The 16730-nt window shown below is 42.2% G+C and overlaps 1 protein-coding gene across 10 annotated transcripts in view; it reads right to left on the bottom strand.

Annotated features, from left to right (window-relative positions):
- Nucleotides 1-16730, bottom strand: part of DENND1A (DENN domain containing 1A) — a 147205-nt gene that overhangs the window by 15868 nt on the left and 114607 nt on the right. For all 10 annotated transcript variants that reach the window (XM_050980851.1, XM_050980844.1, XM_050980845.1 and 7 more), the window contains 5 exons: nucleotides 16367-16454; nucleotides 15821-15861; nucleotides 14842-14913; nucleotides 13719-13775; nucleotides 8710-8841 (listed from right to left, as the gene is read on the bottom strand). In XM_050980851.1, coding sequence (XP_050836808.1) covers nucleotides 8710-8841; nucleotides 13719-13775; nucleotides 14842-14913; nucleotides 15821-15861; nucleotides 16367-16454 — 390 coding nt within the window. The remainder of the gene's footprint in view (nucleotides 1-8709; nucleotides 8842-13718; nucleotides 13776-14841; nucleotides 14914-15820; nucleotides 15862-16366; nucleotides 16455-16730) is intronic.

The raw sequence follows: 16730 nt of genomic DNA, 5'->3' as shown, positions 1-16730 counted from the left end.
CACTTTTACACTATCAAAATATTATTTAAAAATTATAGATCCCACATCTCATAAAATAGCTAATTTATACCCAAGGAACTTTCACAATACAGTTATTTAGGGTTTTATACCAGAGAAAACATTACAAAAGGATAATTTTTGGTCTGTGACGTAACAGCTTGTGAGCAGAATATTATCTCAAACGAATTGTGGATGTCTTTTGAGGTTTTTTAAAAGTGGTATTCAAAACAGAGCCTTGTGAGTAAATCAGAGGTGCTAGTTCATGTGCAGCAACAAGTGCAACTGGAAGGAAATGCTTAAAGCAAACACCACCAGATAAGAACTGGTTTGTTAGTATGTGGAGAAAGAAGTATTTCTCAATTGGCAGTGAAGGTGTTTCCAATAATTTCCAAAGCAAAGCTCTTCTAGATGAATATTTTATTTCCTTCCAAAATTGAGGACTGGCTTGAAAATACTTTAAAGTCAATCAGCCATGGGAGAGAGATGCCTTGTGCTGGATGAAGCCAGGCTCACACACACACCAGGCTGCAGGAGACCTGAAGTGCTGACTTTGGGAGACCACGCTGGACTCAACTGAACACTCAATTCAAGAAAAAAAAAGGGAGAAAATAACAACACTGAAAAATGTCTGGTACCTAAAAAGATTCAGTAGAGAAAGCAGACGGAATCTACGAGGCAGCTGTTTTATTATCCAGCCAGATCCCTGCACAGCACACTCTGCTTTTTACATGCTCCCATATGAATAGCTCACAAACTGGGATGACAGGAACAGTGTATGCTTTACAGCATATATTTTTAATTTACACTCTGAAGTACTTCAATGGAAATCTGCTGGGTCCTGTGATAAAAATAATCTCCATGTTTTAAGGGATGCCTCATTCTTCAAGCCACATTTGCAGATTGGGAAGGTAGAACAAGTCTGGCAAAAATGCAGCAATGCCTAAAGCCAAAATCCTAAAACCATGAGAACACCACTGTGGACCTCTTCCACAGCAAAGAGGTGCCTGCAGAACACAAAATATTTAATTCAATTTAGAGTCACTCTGGTTCAAAGAAGCCTCACACATGTTGTTTCCATTTTGCTCCCATGAAGTGAGGCCCTGGATAACAAAGGATCATGCTGCAGACAGTAACTACACAAGGCAGGAGCAGACCAGGGTTCTGCTGATCCCTTTTCCACCTGCTCTGCTCTGGTCCCTGCAGAGCTTCCCCAGGCCTGATCCTCACTGGGCCTTCCTTGGCAATTTGCTCCAGCACTTACCACTGTTTGGGCAGTGGATTCATTCATCACGATTCACTACTCTAAACACACACCAGCTTTCGGATCTGAGAAAGTACCAGAAAAAACAAAGAAATTTTTACACAAAGAATGGACTTTGAATCCATTTCTTTGAAATACTGTGACACAGAACTGTTCTCCTTGTCCTCTCGGGCAACCACTGGTGACTTTGTATAATTTCCTGTTATTTTTTTGGTATTTTGGCACCACTTTGCACTTCACATTTTGCACCAGATTTTTTTTTCTGGACCCAGCAGTAACAGCAGAATCCTACACTGACAATATCCAGTCCCCAATCCTAGATGGGTAACTCTGTGAACACACAGGGATGTTGCTGGTGCAGCACGAAGCCAGGAAGGAACACATCCCATGGACTCTGCACCACACAGTGGGCCTTACCCTGCAGCAGCACAACTTCATTTGCCCAGAAGGAGAATAAAACCCCAGGTCTCCATAACCTTGCTGCATAATGACAGGGCCATGAAGGAAAACTCCCTTAACTCATCAAAGCAGGCCCTTTCTGGATTACAGCAGACCAGCAAGGAGGGTTTTTGTACAGCTATTCACACAGGTAAAACTGGCAAGAGGTTGAAAGAGAATCTCACTGAGATGATTGCTTTTCCAGAGGACTTCTTCCAAAATGAGGTTCATTTCGCTGTGGTTTGTTTTCATTTTGTCTATTCCTCAACATACATGGATGGAGAGACATGTTACAAAAAATCCCAAACCCCAGGAATATATTTATACCCATGTGTTAAAGCCAATCCATCTACTACCTCAGCAGAGTTTAAAATCACAGCTAATAGGTTAACAACTGCTTTTCTTCTGCTTCAGATGAAGAATATCAGAAAGCTGGGGGAATATTCAGTTTCCCAATTTGTACTGACTGCTCAGTGCTACTTGCAATGTCTGTTTGACAGGACTGACATTTTGTACCACTGTGAGATGGGAGAACGTGTGACATTTTTATTCATGGTGGCGTACGCCCTTGTAATGATCAGCCCTGGTCGATGTGCTTACTGCAGCAGCCCCGAGCCCTCGGAGAACAAACACCAGCCCGAGGTGCCAGCAGTTTGGCTGCCTTATTAAACACCACCAGGATTCTAACGAAGAGCAACTGCTGGAAAATCTCACTGTCAAATCCTCAAGGACATTGTCAACATGGAACTAACTACATATATTTTTCACTTAAAATACTAGAAAATCCAGCAATACAATATCAAATTTAAAGAAAAAAGCCACAGTGGTTTGTGTGTGCTTTTTAACTGGTCATTTTACCAGCTTTACATTGGCTTTCTGTGGTCCTGATCCTGGAATTCAAATCAAAGAGATCATGTAACCTGCATGATTTAAACTGCTGGAAGATGGACATATCCCTTATTATCTTTTAACAGCTATTTCTCTCTAGCAAGTGGAATACTTGCACAGAAAAAAAAAAAGAAAAAGAAAAAATACATGGTCTCTCATTTAAGGAATTCTATAAACAGCAATGACTCTCTGCTTCACTCACCTTCATCATTCACCAAGCCAGGCTGAATAACTGGGGGGACACTCTCCCCCACACACCCACAGAAAGACACAGACCCTCTATCTGCAGCCTGGCACTCACAACTGCTTTATGTGTTATTTATCAGCCCAGCTCTGAAGGGCCAATCTAAAAAATGCCTGGCTAAACAAACAGTCACAGTGGGGTCAGCATTTAGAAGAATTGTAAGTTTTACATACTTTTTCCCTGTAATCTCCTGGTTAATCCAATGGCCCAGAGGTCAATTCAGACAGTTCTGGCCTAACTGCACATATCAACTTCATAAGTAATACATAAGAAGCCTTTGGATACTGATCTACATTGATAGAGAAGCAAGTCACCCATAAGACACCGTGAGCTCTCCTCAAGTTGTCAATCTAGGTGATTTGGGTAGCCTTGCATGTACTGATATATTTATTTTCTATGTATGTATTATTTATAAAGCACAACTCTCCTTCCACATGCCAGCAGCAATGGACCAAGATCCTCCCTACGAGATATTGATGGGTTCCTCAGCAGAACAGGACTAACAAGGAGACTCTGCAGACAGGTTACAGCTGCTGTCGCTCGTCACAGGGCCTGCGAGGTCGGCTCTGCCAGCCTTCCCTTCACACGTGCAGGCAGTGCAGCCCCTGACACGCTGTACTCAGGGCAGCACAGTGATTGCCAGCATCCCTGTGCAAGGAGTGCTTCAAATAGCCCAGACAGCTGGAAAACACTGAAAGCCACAGTCTGCAATGTGCTTTTTCATGGCTGAACACAAACATGTGCTGGATGCAGTCTGGGGCCACAATCTCACTGCAAAGCATGAATTCCTGCATGGCAAGGCACCAGGCCCCTGCTGCAGTGGCTGGAGAGAACCCAGCTGTGCCTGCTCCTTGGGAAGCCCTGGGGAGCAGGTGCAGGAGGGGCAGAGACCCTGGGCACGCTCTGCAGGTGCTGCTCACACTTGTCACACATTGGCACACATGTGACAATGCCATGGCCAGGCCAGGCATTCCCTAAATGCCACCACAGGGATTGCTATCTCTGCTAATCCTGCACACCACAAAGCACAACTTCAATCCAATGTGTCACTGTCTTGTCCACTGACACTGGTTTTACTACTCTGACTAAGAACAATGTCCCCTGAGAACCTGATGGGACATTTGAGTGGTCTCAAGCAGACATTAGATAGACAAGTGCTTCTGGGCCAAGACATTTGTTTTTCTTGTGAGGTGACTTGTACTGAGCAACACTGAATTCCTTCCTGAAATGAACAGGCAAAGAAAGGAGTGAGAACAAATGAGGGTAGAGATAAGCTTTCTGAAGACAAAATCATTTTAAAGAACTTATACTTTTGCTAAATCCATAAAGAATCAAATGGAGAGAGGGAAGAAACCCCATGTGGCTCCAGAGAAAGGAAATGGGAACCCCCATTGCTCATCCATGGGGAAGAGTGGAAGGGAGGCTCGTTTTCTTAATGAAGGCCCTGCTATTGTCCAAGCAGCTCAGAGTGGCCAGAGGAGGGGCTGGCTCTGCAACCAGAGCATACAGTTACACGAATATTAGCAAATGAACTTGTTTTCCCCTTTCCCCTTTGGTTTCTACCTCAGTGCCACACAATGCCTGCTGTGATCCAGGGGAATCTGCTATTGTTCCGATGCACCTGGGTGTGAAGGGAGTCACAGGGTCTGGCAAAGGAGCCTTCCTCCCTTCCCTACTTCATCCTTTTACCCTGAAGATAATCCCTCCTCTGCTGCCTCTGGCCTCAGTGATCCAGTTCTGCATTCCTGGAATGTAGCTGGCTGGTGTTCTCCCCATCTCTCCCCTGACCTCTTAATGCCGTTTAATCTCCTGGAAGAAGAGCACTGCCCTACAAAGCAGAGTTGTTTGTTCAGTATGTCCAAGTGCAGACTGTGACTAGGAAAAATGAACACGTTCATTTACAGCAAAAGGATTCAAAACAGCAAATAATACGGCAATTTCCATGTTGTGGACTGCAAGAGTTTAACAGCAGTCAGAATGAGCCAGGGAGAGAACCCAGAGAAGCCTTTCCCCAGTCAGACAAGCTGCTTCAGTACATTAGTGCATTTTCCATTTGTTTCATAGCTATTTACATTAGTCCCCAGAGCACTGATTCTCTGTAGTTTGCATCAAGAGTGGAACATGACTGAATCTCTCTACTAAAGATAAATGTGGAAGAGTCTTCTGTATTTTCATAAGCTTTACACCTTTTGGTGCATAAATGGAATTAAATATCCTATTTGCTGGTAAATAAAAACAAGCCATAGAAAACATAAACCCAGCTAAGCTGGCAAAAGACATTCTAATTATAACAGACACAATTAGAGAGCTGTACAGAACTGCCAGGATCACTTGCTTCTAATGAAATTATTCCCTTTCCCAATAAGTGATGTTTCTGGCAGCTTATCATTTGCTGGTTTAATTGTACTAAATCATGGGTGCTACTGACTGTGGGAAAGTTCCTAAAGAGGAATGTTCCTAAGAGTAGGTTTGATTTTGAAGCCCTTGGGCTCATCCTGCGTGCTCACACCACCTCTCCCAGACTGGTGGGAAGACAGGACACAGGTACCAATCCTGTCTGAACTCTGTGGGTCCTGCCTAAGTAGCCCCACAGCTGCTTGCTTGGACAAGGAACCTGTTCATAACAGTCACCGTGACACTGCGTAGTGTTTATTCTCCAAACAGGTGAAAGACAACACAAACACATGTGTTCTACCTAAAAGGTACAAGTGTGGGCATGGAAACAAGAGCCCAAACCCCCGAGTCACAAATCACCTGCATTAGTGTCCCACTCTGCCTGGCTGGGGCTTCCAGCACTGCCCTGCCTGGCACACTGGGAAGGATCCTGAGGACAGCTCTGGCAACTGAATATGCAGCATGTGTTCAATGCTTTAAGGACATTTTGGTCAGCTTTTAAGACAACAAACCAGAAGAAAGCAAGTAATAGAACATTCATTGAATCATTAAGGTTGAAAAAGACTGGAAAGATCATCAAGTCCATCAAGCACCACAAGAGATGTTCTCTGTAGCACTGGATCTTCCATAAAAATTAACCTTACTCTTCCCCCAGACTTAGAGCACTACTCAGTACTACAAACCCTCCATTTGAATCTTGGCCTTGGCTTCAAAATTGTTCCCTCTTCTCCCCACCCATGAAACTCTAAGCTGTCTGTACTGCTCCTGCTACTTGTTGAGTACAGTTGTGTTGTCCCAGAGCCCGTGGTGATAGTTCCTGCGTTTGGTTGATGCAGGGATCAATAAGAAAGGTACACCCTGGGAAAAGCATGCAAAGTGCCACCCAGGAAAAGCAGTGGTCCCACCCTTCCACGGTGGTATCTTACTAAGAACACTATGTTTAGATCTTTACTACACTGCCCCAGGCTATCTGGCTAAAAATCCTTCTTTTCACCATCAAGGGGAGCTTCCCCACATTGTCTTAGTATTGCAGAAAGCAACACTGAAACAATTCCATAATAAACAAGGTTCTCCAATGATGCCTGATCACCACTCACCAAGATGAGCCAAGACATACAGAATCTCCCCCAGCCAGCCAATTACTGCCAAATTTTGGTGAGCCGTCAGCTGAGGGGCTGTGCTTTTACAGGCATTTCAAGATATTTCACTGATATTTTTTGTAGCCGAACAACTGCAGATACACAACTGTGTTTGGAAAAGCCAGCAACTCCCTCACTCTAGGGTGAGAGATAATGAGTTAAAATTAAAGGTTGTTGCTGGCTCGCTAGCCCATCCCCCTTTAGCTAATCTGTCATGTAATGAAGAGAAGCACCCAGCACAGGACAGCTCGCTGCCGGCTCACTTACAGCGAGCTGATTAAGAATGTTCAACCAACAGCAGACTGCAGACCTTTCCGAGGAAAATAAATAGACTGTATGCAAATGTGTTTGTCACTTTGACAGCACGTCTCAATTAAAGGCCCGCGCGGCGGCGGAGCGCTGCTGCAGCGCTGCGGCCGGGCTCCCTGCACCGCCCGCCCCAGCCGGGCCCTGACCCCAGCGCATGCATGCATTTTAAACCTCGCTGCCAGCCGCACAATGCTGCACTCCGAGAGAGCCCCTGACAATGAGAAAAAAGCCTCTTTCATCCTCTTCAGTTTAGAAGAGCTGTGAATGTACAAACAGCCCTTATTTCAGAGTTCTTGTGCCTTTTTAATTGTTCCCACCTTCTGTATTCTAGACGGAGTTAAAAGTGACATTAAAATCTCTGCCTTTAATCACGAGTTAGAAGCCATCTCCCATTTATACAGTAAATGTTGCTGCTTTTTTTCCTCCCCAAAGCCTTAATCTATATTTCATAAACCTGAACATCTTCTCCTTTTGAATGAACGTATGATTTCATTTTTGTTTTGGCACTGGGCTATCAGGAAGAGCAGACCTGTGCCAGGACGAAGGCTGAGTCAGACAGCCCTACAACTGCAAAGTCAGATCGGTTTTTGGAAACCAGCATTTGTAATGTGATGACAGCAATAAGCATTAGCCAGCAAGCCTCTCCCCACAGCCAGGGGTCAGAAAAGCTGATGTGTGATTCTTTCAACACAGAAAAGTTATCGTTAAAAAATTTGAAAGTGACTGTTAAAAAACCTCACAAATTTAATTTTGTACTTCCCAGTCAAATATATATTTTATTAATCTACCATCATGTTTGAACCATCCATCGTTCACAAAAATTGGAAGGAAAAACTGAAAATAAATTGTAATATTATCTGATTTCTGACTGCTTCAAATGAAATGTAACATGTCCCTGCTGCTAGATGGCTGCAATCCTCCAGTAGCCCCAATTTCTCTCAACTGTAGTGACACTGAAAGTAACAGAAAAATAAGTCTCTACTCAAAATACTTAATTGGAAGAGAATGGTTTTTAAAAAGTCTCCAAGAACTTACTTTTAGCACACTGGTTAAAGTACTGAAAAAATAAATCTATTCTGAAATGATGCAGACAACATTGCTCTGAGCATTGATCAGACCTCGGGTAGTCCCATCTAATACCTGAACAGTCAGTGCAGCCATACCAACCGATTTCTATTCATAGACACCTCTATAAAACTGGTTTGCTTCACATTTTATAATGTTTTACAACTGCTTTAAATTTACACTTTGCTTCCTTAGAAAAAAATCAGATATTCCCTCTTGTTTTCTGGTCAGAACAGTGTAAAGAATAGATACAGCAAAAGAAAAGAGAACTGTGAACACAAATCATGTCATTTTTTGAGTCAGCCTATACTTAATAGGGGAACACTGGCAAGCGGATAATAAACACTGGATGTTTTTCCATGAAAACCACAGCAACTACAACATTTTCTAAACAGCTCACTCTTCAAACCCCACCCCCAAACTCTCTGTTTTGCAGACATATCAAAAGAAACATTACACCAGCAACTAACGTGAACAGCTCAGCTGTCAATACTGAATACAGAGCACGCTAACAAGCTATTAATTGATTTTTCCATCTTAGTTCATCGCATTTAATTTTCAGAGAATGTTCAAATGCTTTAATAGTTGGACATCCCATATTGACACTAATGATCTGGCTAGATAACAGGGGATGTTTTAGATTCTGTACCCTCAGTCCTGAGGGCTGTAGCACCTTGCATGCTAAAACAGCTGCAAAATAGTTTATAAAATTGCTACAATATTTATGTTTCCCCCCCATTCACTCATCATTTATTTTCCTCAAAATCATCATCAGAACAAAAGGAATCTGCAAACCTCAGAAAAATTGGGGTTTAGAATCCCCTTTAAACAGACAGAACAGAAATAAAACTAAACAAGCACAATTCAGTGATTAAAGATAATGAAGCATTTGGCATATTTGTTATCATGAATTTTCTCTGAACTATTCTCGCTGAGTCACACGATTGAGAACAACTTTCCCTAAAACCTACCTGACCAAAATGTACTGTGATTGGTCTTCTGTCCTCTCTTAATTTTGGGTCCTTCTTGTCAGCCAGTGGCGATGGTGCTGTCCTTGGCAGGGGCTCCTCCGGCGCTGCCGCGCACCCGTTCTCAGCAATGTCCTGTGTGGTAGGAGAAGGTGAATAGCATGGCCTGGAACACTCCTGAGTGAGGGCAAGGTGCACAAAGGAGACACTAGAGGATAATGCCGACTAACAATTCGGATGTTAGGGGAAAAAACACCAAAGTACAGAAAAGAAAATATCATTAGAATAAAACATTTCATCCATCAGAGCTTGTACCTAACCCCTCCCTCCTCCCAGTACCAGTGGTGCAAACAGGACATTCAATAAAATGTCTGACTTGAACACGCAAAAGCCAGGAAGTGCATGTGGAGAAGAAAACCATAGCTCAGATTTTCTATTTTAGAAATGAACTCAAGAAGTGCAGGGACAGGGCATTCTGCTTATTGTAAACCTAAATGAACACAGTAATTCCATTAAATTACTGCACAGAATTACCCATACCAGAACAATTACTGGTGGAAGTGGCAAGGAGAGATGGAACTCAGAACTTAGTTAGCTTTGCATTTCATCTTGGAGTCTGTGTGCACTGAATATGCCTCCAGGAGAGGGTACAACACCAAGGGCTGCCTGGCAGAACACTTTTTGTTTGCTTTGACTTTAGTTCTCATCTCCAGAAGTGAAGTGACCTACCAGCCCAGGTTAGAGGAACTTGGCAAGTGCAGGGTGTTTAACACAGATTTTGGAAAAGACAAAGGCCTGAAGACACCAGGAATCAGAGAAGGAGCAAAGAGTTTGGAAGTGAGTTGAGAAACAGTCTGTATCACAGCGGGCCCCAAACCTTACATCTCTGCAACAATGCCAAGGAAATAATGCTGGGTAAATATGGAGAGAAGGCTGCACAGGCTGGAGCTCTGCAAGGCTGACCTGAGGGTGGCTGCTGCCACCGGCAGGGCTTTGATTCCCTGACCTCTGACACGGCCCGCAAGCCCCCGGCTCGCTCAGGTACAATAATGAGCTGTGTAAGCTGATGGCCAATTAGAAATGGTTCCTTTGGACACACACTGACCTAATGTGTTTAGGTCAAATGAAACAAAAAGCTGGATGGACTTTCTAAGGGGCTTTGTCTGCTCCACAGAGAAACTGAGACCCCTCTTTAGATCCAGCTGGTAGAGCAGTGGTTCCCCAATACGGGCATAAGGATCATGGGGAATTAACAACTTGTTAAGGTCAAACTAGAGAGAAAAACTTTTTCTTCCCCCCGCCCTTCAGCTGCACAATGCCACCTTGTCTTGAAAAGGTACAACAAAGTCCTCTGAATTAGTAACAAAGAGCCCCAAAGCAAGACATGGACAGGAAACCTGAGTGTCTGTCAAACTCCTACTCCAGCTGCAGCCAGCAGTGAGCCCCCAAGCCATCTGCTCAGCCTGGGACTCACACAGCCTATGGCAGCACCGTCCCTTGCAACGAAGCTAAACACAAACCAGATTTACATATTTCTGTGGGCTGGAGCCACACTGAAGGTGCCTGGAGCCGTCGAAGCTCCAGCACTCCCAGGGCCATCCACCTGTGCTGAGCAGGGGCTGCTCCCAGCCCTGCAGGCCCTTGGGGCTGCGGCTCCAACCAAGGCAGCACATGGCTGGGAGGCATTGGAGAGCAAAGCACCTTCCCAGGCAAATCCCCAAAAAGCCAGAAAAAGGACACAGAAGTTTGGATGTGAGGGGAATGGGAAGAGATGAAAGATAGAGAGATTAAACCATTAAGCAAAATCCCCTCAGATGTGTAACGATCACTGCAAATCCTTGAGCTTTTATTGCTATAGATTGCCCCTACCTCTCTGATGATATAATTGCATATAAAAGATAACATGTTCCTAAAGCCTACTTCCACTGTGTTTGGTGCACAGACCTCCAATGAAACCACAACATATTTTTTTAAAAACTGCTTAATAAAAGATGAGAATGAAATTATTTGATTCCTCTCTATTTTTTCAACATCACCAAAAGGCAAACAAATCATCAATACAGCTTCACTCATCAAAGCAAAATCTGCTTCACAAAAGTTTGTTTTCTATCTTCAATGAAAACACATTGGAGTTAAAAAAAACAGTGAAATCTGATCTTATTTTGTAACGGACTGCAAACACTGGCTAGAGAGAAGCAAAACACATATTGAGTGTCTTGAATGTTGTGCAGGTTGTGTTATAAAGCTCTAAATGAGTTGTTTCTAGAATACCAGGCATTAACTGGAGCCACAGAGGGCTCTAGTAACTAAAATAATGTTGAATATATTAATGCCAAGTGCCCAACCATTTATACAAATTGTCTTAGGCAGAGCTTTCAGTAAGTTCCATTCTCCTGACTGAAAGTTGAGGACGGTACCATTCATATTCCTCCCTCTTCCTAATTCTATGCAGTTAAGCTTCAAATGAGCCACTAACAGAGAGACTTGACCACCACAGTCGGTGAGATGGAAAAAGGCAGCCTTTGCAAAAAAGAAAAAAAAAGGGAAATGAAAAAGAAGAAAGAGAAAAAAAAGAAAAAAAAGAACTGTATCAGATATAAAATAAAGCTACTAGGCTGTATCTATTAACAATTATTTGCTCTCACTCATAAGAATCCTCTGAAAACTATTTCTGTTGCTTTGAAATACTGCACCACAAATGAACAAGGGATGGAAATGGAGCACCATTCAATCTCCACTATCATATTAAAGAAGGACCTTACACACACCACAGTGACCTCTCAACAGGTCAATCCTGCATTTCTCATTTGCAATTCAAACCCAAGACTGGAGCAGACCAAGGGCAAAATGGGCTCTTGATTATATTTAAGAGGTCACCATTGCTATGCAGAGTTGGAAGAAGCAGAACCTCCAGCTTTATTGCATTTTTAAATTATATCTTGTACAGAAGCTGCTCGGATTTAGCAGCAAAAACTGGAAAAGGGATGTTTATATTTGACTTTTCCTTACCAGGGGCCTGCATACTTTCTATATTAATAATGGAAAATAGTATGTTAAAATGCAGTGGATAGTACGTTCAGTTTAAAAATAACCTGAGGTTACTCTTAGAAGATGAAAGACTAGCATCCCAAATTTGGCAAATAGTAAGTATTCAATGATACCAGAATGTCAGACAGTTAATACTCACACATGCTAGTGAGGAAACAGGATAAATACAATGCTCTGACATAAAAACTGGGGAGGATGCATTAATAGACCTATGCATAACAGACCCATAAGGAAGCAGCACAGACATTCAGATTAAAAATGAGGGCAACCAAAGCAATATTTACTATTTTAATCACTTTTAACAGAGGAATCCCTAATTTTAGGGATTTTACCTTCCTACCTGCTTTCACATGGAGAAGAGGATGGGACATAGAAAAGGACAGAATAATAAAGGAAGGACAGGTTGAGCAGTGTGTGTCAACTACTCACAGCTATCTTTTAAGCTCCTGTGAAAGCCTATGTTGAACAACCATGTTTAAGCATCTCACTTACAGTTACACCATAAAGAAGGTGAAACAAAATTGGGCCATTTAGTTGTAAATGTTATGTGTGCTTTTTAAAGAGATGCTTGCTGCTTGACAGACAAGGAAGACAACAATAATAATAAAGCAAAGCAATGACTGAATGAGGCTTTTCTTAGCCTCCTATACAAATGTCACACAACAGCACACAATTCTATTCGCATTTAAAATGCAGGAAAAAACCTGCTCATGTTCCACAGCTCCAACTGCTACAGGAACACACACAAAAAGGCAGAATGTTCTGTCCAGACGTGAAACACAGGCAATGACATAAGGAAATCCATGTACAAGAAAACTGCCTCATGTTTCTATTGTTTTCAGATTATACCGACAGTGGTCATATATAATGTAGAGTAATAAAGTAACATAAGAGCATCTGAAGCCACTTTATCTTCCCCGAGATTCTGCAGCAATGTCTGGAGGGCTCAGAGAGGGAACAGCAGTTGGAATGTACACAGGCAAATCCTCGCTTCGCAGCCCGCCTTGGAGGAACAGCCTGGGGACAGCTCAGGAGCACTTCTGTCTGCCCAGGAGCATTTGTAGCCCTAACTTTAGAGGATGGTGTAGAAATTTAGAGAAGAAATTTACAGAGAGAGCACAGATTAAACAAAACCCACCCAAACTCCTATGCAACAAATTGAATGCAAATTTCTGAATAAGAACCCCAGTTCTCTCAGCAGGTCAGCTGCCTGGCTTCCTCCATGACTCTGAGAGCTCTGATGCACAGAATAAAGGCAGGATCTGCACCAACCCAGGGCACAGTAACCCAGGTACTCATGAGGTGTGTGCCAGTGTGACCCTACCTCTGGTTCAAAAGGAGCAGCTGGGATTAGGTAATGCATCCCTGGAACACAGCGGAGCAGCTGGGAATTGTGCTGTTTACAAACACACACACACAGATTTGGGAAACAACAAACAGCTGGAGTATTTTTTCCTCCAATAATTCCAACTGGCAATGGACACCAACTCTAATAAATTCTTTCCTGTCTGAACTTCTCAGCAAACATTCAAGAAATGCAGAAATCCCCTTCCTAACGGCAGACAAAAACGGTGCTATTTTTCCTGACTGATTACTGCAAAAATAACAACAATTTGCCATTTGCAAAAAGTTCACTGCCAGTACTGTAGGGAACTGCTCCCAACCACATGCAGTCCCCTCACACAGTGCCCCAGCACGAAGGACAGGAGCAGGACCACTCCAAGCAGAACACTCAATTTTCTGGCTTTTGTGGGTTTAAGTTAGAGCTTTCATGTATTTGAAGACAATTTTTTTTTTTGTCTGTGAATATTTATAAGTGTGAAAAATCCAGGACAGCTGGTAATGCATTTTGAAGTGTGCTAACAGCACTGTATCAAACAGCTTCCTATTGATCACATCATGCTTTCAGTGGCTAAGGATTTCAGACGTGGTGCTTATACATTTTGAATAAGAACTTCAAGTACCTTTTGCTTCAAGCGGTTTTTCACTTCTTTTATTCCCATTTTTGCATGATCTTTTGCCTGCATGAAAAATAATTTAAGTTAAAATTCCCTTCTATTTCCAGCAGTGACTAAGTTTGTTTTCAGTTAATAAAAATGGCAATAAAAAAATGTAACAGGATACTGAAAACACATTAAAACAAACAGAAAGCTAAAAAGACCCCAAATAAACAAAAAACCACCACCCCATCTTTCTTGTAAAAATTTTGTTTTTCCTGTTTTGAAGCCACAGACATCTTTGATCATTTTGCATTCCACACCCTCAGTGCTCCCCAGTAAGTATTTGTCTTTGCTATAACTTCTATTCTTCCACACTGGCAGTGAGCCTGCAAATTCTCCTCGCAGCGCTCTGGGTGCTAGTTCTATTTAGCAGAGCCAATCTCATCCTACTCCTTTCTCTCAGGCTGGAGGAAGGCAGGAAAAAAACCAAAGTTTGAATGGTTATCTCAATGCATTTTGCAAAATTATTTCCCAGAACTGAGCATATAAGAAATCCTCACTTGTTTCTGTGCTGTTTGATCTGGCAGAGTGGAGCTGGCAGCCACACACGATAGCACAGCAACACACCAGCTGTTTGTTAACAGCACTGAAAACACTTCCATTTAAAGAATAACTCAGTAAGTTGGGCTCTAAATAAGCAGGTATAAGAAATCTCTAGGGAAAATTAATTGACATTTAGAAAAGATGGAAACAATTTGGAAAATGAGAGGATTCCCTTCTTTCGATGAAGCTGCAAGCAGGGAAAGCTGAGGTAACAATGATTTCCAACAGAGCAATGATGAGATGGTAGAGCTGCCTAGCAGAGAACACAGGCACTATTTCCCAGAAAGAGTTCTGTGTAATAAATGGAATTTATCATCTGTACTTTCAAAAGAAATCACAAGTTCCCATTGTACTTTGCATTTCAATTGAGTTTAAATTTCAAAATGACTTTTTCATTTAAATTTGAAATTTGAATGAATGTATATTTTGAGTAATTTTGTGAGTCCAATAAAAATGGATGTAAGTCTTGAGTCTCATTTGAAAGGTTAAAACAGAATTGTAATTAGACTCTTATCTCAGTAGTAAGCCAGTACTCAATACTTACAAACTTATAGACAGTCTTCATGGCAGGGTTAGCCTTGGTCTTTACTGTGTTTAAAATGGCTCCACTTCCTTTCTGTAATTATGGTAACAAGGGAAGAAATGTTATCAAAGCTCTTTTAAGCAAACAGCCATCTAAAATCCACCATTCTTAACTTAAAATAACAGAGAATTAACTATCCTTATTAGCAGAGCTGAGTATGAGAAGGTCAGATTTAAAGAAAAAGACCCCAGGAAAACCACCCTGAATGTCGCTCTGGTTTTGCCCAGTTCTGTTTAATACAGCACTTGTCCAAGGGACACTGCAGGTGCCTCCCTTGTCTTACACATCTCACAGCTGTGTCCTGTGCTTCCACTCACCTCAGGGCTGTTCTGGACATTCCACTAAAATCCTAACCAAGTTTAAGACACGAGTATCCTGAGCAACACTCAATGCCTGAGCCAGAGACTCCACCTCAGGACAGCCTGTATGTTCAATCTGAAGAGGGGAGATCTGGTTTTACTTGGCTCTTTTCCTTTCCCTCATCCCACAGTCCTGTTTATCACACACATGTTGCCTTTTTCAGATTCGAGTTGATAGAAGGATAAACTGAGGGAAAATGAAATCTAACTCCAGTCACAAACATTAATTCTAGAACAGCTGAATCTCATGTGATGAATATAACCAAAGTGATGAGCCAGTGATACATCAACTGCAATGACCTGTTCACCTGGTTGGTGTCCTACACCCCTGCCACACCCCATGGACTATTGCTGCACCACACCTTCAAATGAGAAACACAGAAGGGCAAAATCCAAGCAATTAAATCCTGGCTAATGCTGTATTTCCTACTTTCAGTGCAAAATAACATTTCCAGAGATGAAATTTGATTATATGCAATCAGATGTAAACAGCTTTAAGATTTACTGTCTCTGTCACTACATGAAAATCTTCAACAGGCCAAGCCCAGTTCAGGGTGTCTGGCAGGATGTCGTGTGCTTACCCTCACTGTGGACAGCCACTGGTGGTACAGTTTGTCGCTGCCTACAGAGAACCAAACACAAAAACAAACAAATTGTAACCCTCTGCTGAACAGAAAACAAGCTCAAAATGTGAAGTGTTGGCACTTAGTGGTTCTGGAACATGGACAGAACAGGACAGCCAGCCTTTTCTTTCAGGAGAAAACATAACATTGATGAGAGAGTTATACTTTCCTATTTTCTCTGTGTTGTCTCTGACATTTGAGAACACAGATGTTTTTAAGTTCACTAAAAGAAGTCTGAGGTGGTTCTGGCTAAAGCCAAGATTTTTCCTCCAATGCAAGAACTCTTTTACTTGTGCTTTATTAAAGCGGTAACACTGAGGTTTTTAAAGACTGAACAAGCATTACTAGGACTACAATACATTATTTAAAGCTCTTAAAAGAACAAAAATTTAAGACATTTCAGGCTGCCAAGATCACTAAACCTGTTATTTACCTAGCAGAAATGACCAATAACATCATGATAACCCACAAAAGTGTCTGAAATTACCTTAAAATATTTCTTACCTGCATATTCTCCCATATTTATCTCCTCTTCAAACACGTCACTGAAGCCCTCCCCAGAGTTCAGCAGATCCAGACGCCCATCAATGAACTGCATCAGCATTAGAAGATAGAAACACATCAACCATCCCATTTTTCATCCTTTCAGAAAGACCTTATTCTTCATTAGTTGGAATAACCTCAATGTTTGCATTGGGTAGGGACTCAAAATAGAATGAAAATACCACTCGAACTGACACAATGCTGACCAGTGCCCTAAGGTGTGCGTTGAAATCTGTGGTGAATTTTTTTGCTAAAAACCAGCATTCATGTTTGGCTACACATACATGTTTTCAGCTGCCCTAAAGCAGCAGTTCTATGTTCAACA

This window comes from Serinus canaria, chromosome 17, assembly GCF_022539315.1.
Source record: "Serinus canaria isolate serCan28SL12 chromosome 17, serCan2020, whole genome shotgun sequence".
NCBI lineage: Eukaryota > Metazoa > Chordata > Aves > Passeriformes > Fringillidae > Serinus > Serinus canaria.
The sequence above is the reverse complement of the archived record's forward strand: the minus strand, read 5'-3'. Positions and strand labels throughout refer to the sequence as shown.